Source organism: Peromyscus eremicus, chromosome 3 (genome assembly GCF_949786415.1).
Source record: "Peromyscus eremicus chromosome 3, PerEre_H2_v1, whole genome shotgun sequence".
Taxonomy (NCBI): domain Eukaryota; kingdom Metazoa; phylum Chordata; class Mammalia; order Rodentia; family Cricetidae; genus Peromyscus; species Peromyscus eremicus.
In genome coordinates, this window is record NC_081418.1 from 131,357,202 (window position 1) to 131,370,538 (window position 13,337).

Sequence of the window (13,337 nt, forward strand, 5' to 3'; positions counted from 1 at the left end):
GTGTCTAATTGAATTAAGACTAAGGTAAAGACAAAGTCATCACCTGAATTAGGTAGAATAAAAGCCAAGTGCACTTACTGTCTCTGTGCGATAGATCTTTTCTTGATCAAGAGTAAAGTTTGCTCTGTCCAGACACTTTAATTGGAGTTGTGATCTTTTTCTTTGCAACCCTGAACTTATTTCTAATGTAATGGAAGAGCAGCCAGTGCTCTTAACCACTGGGCCATTTATCTCTCTCTCCAGTGCCCCACTTTCTATTTTTATACATTGTGTGTGTGTCCACCTGTCCCATTCTGTTTTACTAGAGTTTCTTAACAGGATCTGGATGAAGGAATACTTACAAGAGCATGAGCTCCAATCAGTGGTTAGACAGCTGAAGAAAATGCATCTGCCTTCCCTAGTGACCATTAACTCCCTACAGATAAGATACTCAGGGAAGGTGGGACCTCCTAACCCCCCTTCTCCAGCTACTGTAAATCCTTCCTCAAGAAGAGACAGATATCGGTAAACACAACTTCAATGGAATCAATAATGCTAATGCAAGACATCAACATGCTCCAAAGACAGTGTTCCACCTTCCTCAACTACTTCCACCTGCTTTTAAATTCTTTCCATTTCATCTTAGGTGATAAGTGATAGTTTTCCCAATTATGGCTGAACATTCAACATTCCCTTGTTCTTATAACAATGACCAATTAGGAATCTCAGCAATTACCAATGGCCATTGTAAAAGTGCACTTTTCTAAAATGGTCATTTATTTTCTTAACTGTTAAGTATAAAGAACTTGATTTTAACTTGAATAAGAAAAAACAAAAAGCAAAATCCTCTTAAATCCATCTACTTCCTTTTTTTTTTCTACAACTCCATACTTCCACACTTTCTGTCATTTCCCTCATTAGTTGATTACTATGATAATCATTTCCCATTTCCCCTTCTTCCTACATAGCCCAGGTTAGTCTGGAACTCATAATCCTCCTGACTCAGCATTCTGAGTGCTAGTATATACCAACATATCTGACCTTTAATAGCCAACCTTTCAACTGTTTTTTGTTTTAAGTTGATTTGGTTTTAGTTTACCTACTCTGCTTTTAGCTCTTCAAATCTACATACAGAATAATCTTTATAAAATTTAGGTCTGCTTATGCGACACCTACCTGTTTTATAAAAGCTGCAAAAATTCTGCCAGTATTCTAGAAGAAAGTCAACGATTTTCATTCACTCTTTACCTCATAAATCTTTCTTTTCCTATCTGCAAAATCAACAGACATGGACAACTGCAGTTCTTTTACAGGTAATACTTAGGGCCATATAGGATCTTTAATTGTCATTCTCCTAATCTGTTCAACTCAATGAGGTTCTCACTGCTCCTATGTGCTTTAGTTAAATATTTAATATTAGAATAGCTGTTTTATATTCTATGGTCCCTAAGTTGTCTGTTGCCCTGTCCCAAGAAAGCTTTTTAGAAACAAGGACTACACTTAAAAGTATTTAATACCAAGAATTTGTAAAAGTCTGGAATACAGAAGGGACTCAAATATTTGTTGGCAGAAGAGACAGCTCAGCTTGTGACCAAACCTGGTGACCCAAGTTCTATCCCTGGGGCCCATATTGTGGAATGAGCGTCCTCTGACCTCCACCCATGTATGCGGTAGCATGGATGCACATATACGCAATACAAATAAATAAATGTAATGAAACAAACAAAAGGTATGTTGTGGTTCTAATCTCCCTACCATATAATGTGACTGTGATACGTTTATACCAATTGTCAGCGTGACAGGACCTAGAAATACCTTGGAGACAAATACCTAGGGAACGTTTGTGATTAGATTACCTGAGGAGAAGACCAATCTTTTTTTTCTTTGGTTTTTCGAGACAGGGTTTCTCTGTGTAGCTTTTGCGCCTTTCCTGGAACTCGCTTTGGAGACCAGGCTGGCCTCGCACTCACAGAGATCTGCCTGGCTCTGCCTCGTGAGTGCTGGGATTAAAGGAGTGCACTACCACTGCCCAGCTGTAAAATATTCTTTAAAAAAAAGAAAAAGGAAAAAGCCAGATGAGTCTCAGGATTCATCTGTCTCTGCTCCCTGATGTGTGTGTGTTGAACAGCCGCTTTAAACTCCTGATGCCAAAATAAACACTTCCTTCCTTAGGTTGCTCTCGTCAGAGTAACAAAACAAATAACTAATATAAAAAAATGAACTAGTATGTTTGGTGGAGGTAATTTCAAGCAGAATAGCATTAACACTGTGTCATGGTTACTGCTCACTGGTCTTATCCAGCTCTACAGTTTAAAAAAAAAAAAAAACAAAAAAGAAAGAAAAAAACAGCAAAAGCGGGAACATAAAGATAAGAAAAATGTAAAATTCAGCAAAAAAAAAAAAAAAGTCATATAAACAAGTTTTAGGGTTTTAAAAGAAGAATAAGGATGGCCAGACATCTATAATTGTTAAAGAGATTCGTATTGAAACCTGGAATTTGCTTTGGGACAAAACGATAAGGTGTCTTAGGGATAAGACTCTCAGGTTTGTGAAAATGCAAACTAACTTGAGAAGAAAAGCTAAACTTGAAATAAAGAGGTATTTGCTCCTTGAAAGAAATTGTTTAAAACAGTATTTCTCCAGGGTCAGCAGAAAAAAGGTGACACAACTGTGGTCTAAAGGGAACCAGTTCCATACTGAGCTGGCACCAGAATCTAATAGCAGCATTGTCCATGTAGTAATGGTTTTGCTAGCATGAAAGATATAAGATTGAAGGGGTCATTGAGGCTCATAACCACATTTCCAGAGAGCTGCTGAGTCAATGCCAGACAATGTATGACAGGGTCTGAGCTCCTGCAAAAGGATCCTGAAAGGTCACTGCATGAACCTGAAGGTAAAAGCTAAGTTGCAATGTTTGATGTGACAGAATCATAGACTGTATGCCAAATAAAGAAGGTATGGGGCTATCTAAGCCCTTTAGAGCCCAGATATTCCATTATTAGCCAAAAATTCAGGACACAGAGCTATAGGATTTGATGCTTACTCTGCTGGGTTTCTGTCTTACTTTGGTCTGATAATGGCTTGCTGCATCCCATCTCTCCCCTTTGAGATAAGGATGTTTATTTTACACCATTGTATATTGGAAATATGTATCTTGGGTCTTTTATTGCTTAAATAAAATGTAATTAATTTTATTTAAATAATTACATAAATTAATTAAACTTATGTAATTTAATTAATGTTTATATTTTTGTGTGCAAGTGTGTGTGTATGCGTGCGTATACAAGTGCTATAACATGCTCATCATTTAGAGGTCAGAGGATAACTAACTTGCCCAAGTTGGTTTTCTTATTACACCAAATCAAGGGTTTACTGGCCAGTCAGTATAGGCAAACTTGCAAGTTCAGTGAGAGATTCTCCCCCCCCCCCAAAAAAAATTAATGTATGTTAAGGCTGGAGAGATGGCACAGCAATTAGGACCATTTACTGCTCTTCCAGAAGACTTCGGTTCAGTTCTCAACACCCTTATCACTTGGTTCCATACTGCCTAACTCCAGCTTCAAGGAATCTGACACCTTCTTCTGGCCACAGCAGATACCCATGAGGGAGGGAGGGAGGGAGGGAGGGAGGGAGGGAGGGAGGGAGGATAGATGATACAGTCACATGGAAAACAAGTCAACTGAATTAAATGGTTATTAGGAGTTAGTGTACTACCCAATAATTCTACTCCTACTTAAAAGACCAGAAGAGAAATTACAGATGACCAATCAAATCCTTGTACATGAACATTCACAGCAGACTATTCACAGACTATACCCTAAAAGTCTAAACAGATTAAATGTCCAAACAGATGAATGCTAAACAAACTACATTGTATATACACAATGGAATATTATCTCTTAAAAGTAATGAAAGGTATAAGGTAAATCACCAGCCCACTATGTACAAAGCTCAGAGGGGTTTCATTGTGAACACTATGACCCTCAAAATGAAACAAGAATGAGAACAAATGATGAACCTTTTAAAAACATACTGAAAGAAGCTAGTCACAAAAGGCCACGTATTATTATTTCCTATATATAAACTATCCAGGAAGGTCTATAGATATAGAACATAACTCATGTTTTTATTGTGCAAAATCTTTTTCCTGCTGGGTGGTGGTGGCGTAAGCCTTTAATCCCAGCACTTGGGAGGCAGAGGCAGGCAGATCTCTACGAGTTCAAGGCCAACCTGGTCTATAGAGTGAGTTCCAGGATAGGCTTCAAAGCTACGGAGAAACCCTGCCTCAAAAAAACCAAAAAAAAGAGAAAAATCCCAATTAAGACTCTTGACCTGGTATGTATGTATATGTATATAAAATATCAGTCAATAAAACACTCAAAAGATTCTCTAAATTTAATAAAAACAATCAGCACCAAACATCAGAATTAACAAACCTGCAAAGAAAATTCATTACAAATGATCTTTAAAGACTACCAAAGCGCTGGGTGGTGGTGGTGCACAACTTTAATCCCAGCACTCAGGAGGCAGAGACAGGCAGATCTTTGTGAGTTGGAGGCCAGCCTGGTCTACAGAGTGAGTTCCAAAACAATCAGGGTGGTTACACAGAGAAATCCTCTCTCAAAAAACAAGAGAGGAGAGAGAGAGAGAGAGAGAGAGAGAGAGAGAGAGAGAGAGAGAGAGAGAGAGAGAGAGAGAGAGAGAGAGAGACAGACTACAGCAATAACTACAACAGAAAAGTGAACCTGCTATTTTGTCTCCTGAACCCATCACAATATCTAACATTCTCTTTGAAAGAAAAAACAAAACAAACAAACCAAAAAAAAAAAAACAAAACAAAAAAAAAAACCTAAAACCAAAGAACTCTTTCCTCTTTATACCTAAGATCCCAATGAATCTTGGATACTTCTATATCAATTATCTATCATAGTCTCACTGCTGTAATATTAACCTATACCTTCTTGCTGCTTTCAAAAGTCTTCAATTGAAATCCCCTTTAAAGCAATATAATAGCAATACAAAACCATGCATCATAATTAAGAATTCAGATGAACTATTAGAAGACATTAGAATGCAGTCTCAAATAAATTATACCTCAAGATAAAGGTTTAAGTGACTGCAAGGGAGGTGGGAAGAAACTGAGTTTATTTTTGCTTTCACTGTACACTGGATCTAATTCAGCAAACTCCCATCCCAACGACTTAGGCTTTCTTCTAGTGGCCCCTTTTGCACAGGTGGATGTTATCAAGCTTGATTTTACTAGATCTAATGTAATGTCATCAACAATTAGCAAGGACTTACACTGGTCACTCGACGGTAGATCTGCGCAGCATTTTGGCACTCTGAGTATGGATATTCAGATGTAGCCATCTCAAGCATGCACATCCCAAAAGCATAAACATCAACGGATTCATCATATTTCTCCTCATACATCTCAGGAGCCATGAACTCCGGAGTACCTTAAATTAAAACAATGATTCAGACTCAACAGATCAGTAGCTGTAGGTGTTACCTACCAGAGATTTCAAGAAACAAAGAGGTTGACCTGGGGGCGCGGGGGGGGGGGGGGGGGGGGGGGGGGGAAGGGGATGAAAAAGAAAAAGAAGAGGGAAAAAAAGGATGGAAATCTTCTTAGCCTGTTCCTATAGCCTATATCCTATAGAAGATCTTCCACTGTGAGGCCTTTAAAACACACTGAACAGTCAGGTACATGACTACTTATACTGCTGAAATTGTGTTCCCACTATTAACTTTGGCTAAGAGATTATATTAATATTATTCATAATGAAAACAAATAGAAGGAAAGGTAATAAAAGAAAAAAAAACTAGCAGGTAATAAAATGGATACTGTAAGATAGTAACAATAAAAAGACCAAATACTTGTCTGCCCTCTATGGGAAGTTGGAGTATTTACAACTTGCCCCTTGCCATTAATACTTCACATAATAAGGAGGCCTGAGGGGGGGACACGACCCAACCTCTGTATTCAATATATTTTTAAAGATAATAAAATGTAATTATCTGCAAAGGCCTCTCACCAGAGCCTTTTCTTCACATACTTATGATCCAACCTACAGTAAACAAATAAGCCTAATGCAGATACAGGAAATACAGTGAGGGACATCCTACGGGTGAAAAACAAATGCACATACACATACGAATATAGAGCTCAAATACAGACTGGTTTGTGAGCACAGTATGTATGTGTACGGTCCTACAAGATTAGATTTTACAATGATTTCAGAATCTTTAACTTCAATTCCAGAACAAGTATGCACATTATGATTTAATAAACAAAGGAAATAACTCTGTTGGATTAGTGATTTTAAGATCCCCAAGACAATCAAATGCTTCCTATAAAGAAAACAAAAGGGCAATTCAGCTTCAAATGTACTTTTCTTGTTAATATATTGTGTAAAAATGTACAAACAGCATTAGAAATCCTAACTTCACAATATTCCAATGAGAACACTGGTTTTGTTTTGTTCTTTAAGTTAAAAAAAAAAAAAAGAAAAAATGCAAATTATTGGTGTGCCATGCTTTTCTTACTGGTACTTAGAATTCTGGCTCACTTAATAATGAATGAGCTTTTAATGTCATACTCTATAGGAGAGCAGAATAGATTGTGAAATGAAAAATTTTTAAATTTCAGAGAGTTAAACCTTAGCAAAACAGCCATTAGAGTCCGAAAGGTGACTCTTATTCTTTGGACTACGTACTGATTCCTAATAGGGTTAATTTTGCTCTCCTTACAGCAATACAGCAATGTCTGGAGACACTTTTGGTTGTAACAATTAGGAGTAAATAGACAAGGAATGCTACAAATATTTTGTGCTAGAACCCAGGTATGCTATGAAATAATTCTACAGTATACAAGAAAAACCCTATACAGTAACTGTCTAGACCCAGCTATCCAGAGTACTAAGGCTGAGAAATCTAATTTTGATATATCATTCATTATAAAAGGTGAGAGTAAAGGAAAGTTGATGAGACCAGCTTTTCACAAAACACCTCCATATATTCCTACTTTCAAATCAAGTTTTTACAGCCAGGTATTCTTGAAGATATAGTCAACGGACATTTCTGAAGCTAAACTACATATAAACTTCATTTATTTTACAAAAAAAAGCAACACATTGCTTCTATTGTATAAATATGAATATAAAATATTAAGTATTAACAGAATGAGTCAGTGAGACAGTAAAAAGGTTTTATCAATGACATTCACCTTACTTCTCTCCATGTAACTTTATAAAACATCAACAGTCTTCCAAATGATTTTAGAAGCTTAAATATTAAAATTCTTTCATTTTATGTTTAACTAGATTGATCACGAGGTTCATGATATGGATTTCTGAAGGCTTATTTAGTGTCAAAAAAGATATGACAGGATCAGGTTTCTAAAGAAAAGCTACGTCAAAAGCCAGACTGGCTCCAAAGCACACTGGAAACATACCTATCACACTCTTGGCAAAAGAAGCCCGCTTTAGAGTTGCCAGACCAAGGTCTCCAATTTTGACTGAGCCTGTAGGGCCGGTGATAAAGATGTTGTCACATTTAAGGTCCCGGTGAATAATTGGTGGAGTTCGTGTGTGGAGAAACTGAAGTCCTTTAAGGATTTGCCGACACCAGCTTCTTAGAACTTTGATTTTCATCACTTTAAACCTTTTTAAGTACCTGGAAAAGGCAAAGTAAACCAAACAGGTTATCAATGATACCAGCTTTCTGCTTTGAAGAATTCCATTAAATTCTAACATACCAAAGATAAGATATCAAATTTAGAATATTGAGACCCAATAACTTTAAGGGTTAGTAATACTTTTAGTAAGGTTAAAGGGGCTGAGATAAGTTTAAAATAAAATTCTATTAAAAGACAAGAAATAAGTCCTTGAAACATTTTTATTGTTGAGTAATAAAATTTTCTTGAAAAAAAATTATGTGTGAATATATGTATCCATGCTTATGAGATAGGGGAATGCATGCACCTGTGCATGTGTAGAAGTCAAAAGAGACAGATGAATCCCTTGGAACTGGAGTTGCAAGCATTTACCAGTTGCTTGGCTTGTCACCTGGGCGCTGGGATCTGAGCTCTTTCTTGCCTTCAAGACTGTACAGCAAGTGATCTTAACTACTTCTCTGGCCATTAGTTGGTTTTGAAAGGATCTATGTAGCCCATGCTAGCCACAAATTTGTAATTCTTCTGCCTCTGCATCCTTCTTTCATTTTTTGTTTGTATGTTTGTTTTCTTGAGAATGGGTCTCATATAACCCAGAGTGGCTTCAAACTTTCTATATAACTAAAGATGATCTTGAATTTTTGATCCTCCTACCTCTGCTTCCCAAGGTTAGAACTTTATGTACCACCATGCCTAGTTTTTGCAGTACTATGGATAGAACCCAGGCCTATGTGTATACACTAGGCAAACTCTGAGCTACATCCCCAGCTCTCAAAGAAACTATTTAATAAGCAGTTGGTAAGAAAATTCTGGTAACAGCAAAAAAAAAAAAAAAAAGTATACTTTAAAATTAGTTTGCTATTGACATAACTAAAAGAATTCTGCTTCTAGTAAATAATAGAGTGGCTTCTACCAATGTATTCCTAAACTGGTTTTTAAAAAATGAAAAATGGGCTGGCAAGATGGCTTACTACGTTTTTTAAAAAAAAAAGAGCTATCTAACTCCAAGTCATGTACCAGAACACGTGTTACCCATACACATATGCACAAACACAAAAATAAATAAATGTAATTTAATGTTTTCTTTAAATAAAAAACACAAAACAGTGATTGAAAGGAGATAAAAAACAAATCAAAATCAGTCAGAGTGATTTCACATGAGAATAAAGGAAAAACAATGTGTAAGCAGCCTATGTATGTATGCGCACATGCATGTACATGTGGAAAGAAAGGTCAACTTTGAATGTCCTTACATCATCTTGTATTTTCATCCAGGGTCTTCAACTGACCTAGAACTCATCAAGTAGACTAGACAGACTGGCTAGGAAGCCAGGACTGGGCTCATAAGCAGATAATCATGCCTTGTTGTTGTTTTTTTTCCCTGTGGGCTTTATGAAGACTGAACTCAGGTCTTTGTGCTTTCCTGCTCAGTGGGTAAAGGTACTTGCTGGCATGCCTGATGACAATCCCCATGATTCACATGGAACAAATTTTGAACACGGTGTAATAAAGAACAGTTCTATGACTGTAGTGCGAAGGTGATAAGGAAAGGAAAGGTGGGGCTAGAGAGATGCTTCAGTGGTTAAGAACACTTGCTGTTGTTTCAAAAGACCTAAGTTCAGTTCCCAGCATCCATGCCAGGCAGCTCATAATTGCCTTTAACTCCAGCTCCAAGGAATCCAATACCCTGTTCTGGCTTCTATGAGCATCTGCATACGGGTATTGTGCACATACATGCATGCACACCCAGAGACACACACATACAGACACACAAAGAAAACTTTTTTTTCTTTTATAAAGACGGAAGAGGAGAAGGACAGATAACCTGGTGCATAAACCTAATGACTTAAGTTTGATTTCTGGAGTTCATGGCAGAAGGAAAGCAGTACATCCTGGATTTAGTCTTCTGATCTTTATGCTTGTACCATGGAATGCTTCTGGACTAGTACACACACATCATCCTTACTCATACTCTAATTTATTCTCATATCTCACTCCTCTCCACCCACTTCCCCCCCCCATAATAATAAAATACACTTTAAAAAGGAAAAGAATTTAATCCCAGCACTTGGGAGGCAGAGCCAGGCGGATCTCTGTGAGTTCGAGGCCAGCCTGGGCTACCAAGTGAGTTCCAGGAGAGGCGCAAAGCTACACAGAGAAACCCTGTCTCAAAAAACCAAAAAAAAAAACAAAACAAAAAAAACCCCCCAAAAAAAAGAAGAAGAGACTAACTCAACAAGAGGGAAATCATGCCATCACGCCTAGTACCAGAAACCTAGCCACTACCTAAGACTAAGATGAGGATCTTGAAAGAGAATCTATAACTGCCACTTTATTAAACCAACATAATCCCTAACTACATTCTAAATTTTTACTCTTATACCCACAGAGCAGTGTAGTTCTTTCTTTCACTCTTTTTTTTTTTTTTTTTTTTTTCAACACAGGGTTTTCTCTGTTTAGACCTTGCTGTCCTGGAACTCACTCTGTAGCCCAGGGTGGCCTGAGAAATGCAGTTCTTATCCTTCAATAAGGAAAGTTCTCTTAGTAACAAAGACCACAACTTATCAGAATGCAGACACATGTAGCATCCAGACACAACTGATACACATCTACAACATAAGTCCTGCACCTAAGGCTCAAGATCATTGTGGAAGAGGGGGCAGAACAATTTTAAGAGCCAGAGAACAGGGAGTTGTGTGTTTTCTATGTCAAAAGCTATACCCATAAAGTCTCTCTAACATGTCTGCTTAAACATGACCTGAACAAAAACATAAACATATAAGCTAAAATGGGAAGGAGAAAGTCTCAACCCTAAATGAAGACCTATAAGCAATTAAGAAATGCTGAATGGGAAAATTAGTCTTCCCCCAGAAAAAGGACACCAATAGGTTATCAAATACAAAATGGTCAGCTCTGAAAACATACACAGCAAGTAACATTATATAGACTGAGTAGATACTTATGTACTTTGAAATATGTGTATATACACACACAAACATATATATATATTTATATATATATAAAACAACTGGAGAAGAGAGGGCCATGAATTTGAAAGAGAATCAAGGGAAGCAGGTACCATGGGAGGGTTTAGAGAGTGGAAATGGAGGGGGGAAATGACAAATACACAATTATAATCTCAAAAAATAAAATATTTAAGAAGGGGAGGAAGAGCTGAGAGATGGCGGCTCACACCTTTAATTCTAGCATGCTGGACGCAGAGGCAGGCCGATCCAGAACAGCCTAGTCTACAGAGAGAAACCCTGTTTTAAAAAAACCAAAAAGAAAAAAGATGAGGGGGGGGGGAGAAGAAATTCCAGAAAGTAGTCACAAAATAAAGCCCTCAATTCTGTATATTTTCTTTCCAAATCTCCAGTTAGTTAACTGATGAAATATGTACATATGCAACAGAATCCACAGAATGACTAAGTGAAGAGTATGACATCAAAGTCTCTGTTATCTAATCACTATAGAGAAAATATTGTTTGAGAAATGCATTGTGGTGCACATTTTATTTGTACATATGCAGAGAGAGGGAAGGAAAAGCATCTACTAATATTTTCGTATTAGTACCTTTAAAGTACATGCAACAGGTTAATAAAATCTGTATTTTGTGAAGGTCTATGAAATATACATGTATCATGTAAAAAATCACAGTATAAAAACAAGTATTAGCTAGGAAACGTGTTTTACGTGAAAGTGTACAATATTAGCACTAAATTTGTAAAGAGGTGAGGATATAAATAAAATCTCCACAGTAATCATTTTTTTAAATCCTACATATACAAGATTTGGATCTATCAGAAAAACTAAGAGTAGAACTAAAATAAAACTTACATTTGGATGTAGCAATTAAATAAACTTAATAGCAAAGGCAAGTTGTTTTTTAATTTTTTATGTGTATTGGTGTTTTGAATACCTGTATGTCTGTGCACCAAGTGTGTCCCTGGTGTTCACACTGGCCAGAAGAGGGTGTCTGATCATCTGAAGACTAGATAGTTTTGAGCCATCATGTGCTGCTGGGACTTGAACCAGGGTCCTCTAGAAGAGAACCCAATGCTCTTAACTGTTGAGCCATCTCTCAAGTCCCTAATTACTTTTAATCCTTAAAACCTGCTTTTAGAGCAGGACGTGGTGGCATACATCTTTAATCCCAGCACTCAGGAGGTAGAGGCAGACAGATCTCTGTGAGTTCAAAGCCAGCCTAGTGTACAAAGTGAGTTCCAGGACTAGCCAGGGCTGTTACATATAGAAACTGTCTCAAAATACAAAACAAACAAAAAACTTGTTTTAGGGGAGAGGTTGGGTGAATATAATCAAGATATGATATATGAAATTATCTAAGAATTAATAAAAAATATTATTTTAAAAAACCAAACAAAAGGGGCTGGAGAGATGGCTCAGAGGTTGAGAGCACTGACTGCTCTTCCAAGGGTCCTGAGTTCAATTCCCAGCAACCACATGGTGGCTCACGGCCATCTGTGGTGAAATCTGGTGCCCTCTTCTGGCCTGCAGGGATATGTGCAGACAGAACACTGTATACATAATAAATAAATAAATCTTTAAAAAAAAAAACCAAACAAAAAACCCTAAGTACTAGGAATGAGTTATCTGTTTTTTGAGTTCACGGCCACTGGGGTCCCACAGACCCCCCCTAAACATTACAGTCTATTGCCACTGTTCTTGGTTACCCTCCAGAAACTGGTGACAAGACACTATTGCTGAAGATATCACATAGTTGAGTAATAGGACATGGAGAAATCAAGGCAGAAATTTCATCCCTACTGACAAGTTTTCATAGTGCTGGAGGTGCTATGCATTCTACTGAGGAGGAAAAGTAATCAACTGTCCTACCCAGTTGAGAACCATGAGCTACAAATAGGCCTATCCTGGCACTTATGGGAATAAGCAGGCACTTTATAACTGGATTTAAGATAGACCCCATGCCTGGTACTACCATGGCTACTAGGTCATAATAAGCCCTAAGGGGAAATCTACTACTATTATTCTATGAAATGGACACAGTATTAGAATGACTCCGAATGGCTTATCATTATACCCAATTCTAGTATATCTCTAATCCTCATAAGAAAAGCTTCTTCTTTTGCAGCAGATAGTGATTAATACAGAGACTGACAACTGGACAAGATAAAGAGAATTAGAGCCTACGGAGTGCTCGGATCTAAATGGTACACCTATGTTACACCTCCTCCCTCTCTATGGATCAGGGATCATTGCTAAAGAGGAGGGTGAAAAGATTATAAGAACCAAAGATAGCAAAAGACTGCTACTAGATTTTTACCCACACATAAGAGAATTCATAGCTGGTACTCTAAACCTGGTCAAAAGCCCATGGCTGGGAGGTTTTAGGATCTAAGGTAGTGGTTCTCAACCTTCCTAATGCTATAACCCTTTAATATAGTTCCTCATGTTCTGATGACCCCAGACCATAAAATTATTTCATTGTTACTTCCTAACTGTAACTTTGCTGTTATGAATTATAATGTAAATATCTCATATGCAGGATATCTGATATGTGAGTTGAGAATCACTGATAAGGAGACTTTACTACTAGTGTTGAACAAAGCTGGCATACCAAACTTCCTTCTAAATGTTTAAGTTTATACCCATAGACAAATGTTCTTCTTAGCCATAATTAGAGAAGGTTCTCTTTGCAATGAGC

General features: G+C 37.3%; 1 protein-coding gene across 1 annotated transcript in view; it reads right to left on the reverse strand.

Annotated features, from left to right (window-relative positions):
• The window catches only part of Wnk1 (WNK lysine deficient protein kinase 1), a 130,367-nt gene that overhangs the window by 68,736 nt on the left and 48,294 nt on the right, over window positions 1-13,337 (reverse strand). The window contains exons 3-4 of the mRNA XM_059257108.1: window positions 7,436-7,656; window positions 5,281-5,438 (exon numbers count right to left, since the gene is read on the reverse strand). Of these exons, the coding sequence (XP_059113091.1) occupies window positions 5,281-5,438; window positions 7,436-7,656 (379 nt within the window). The remainder of the gene's footprint in view (window positions 1-5,280; window positions 5,439-7,435; window positions 7,657-13,337) is intronic.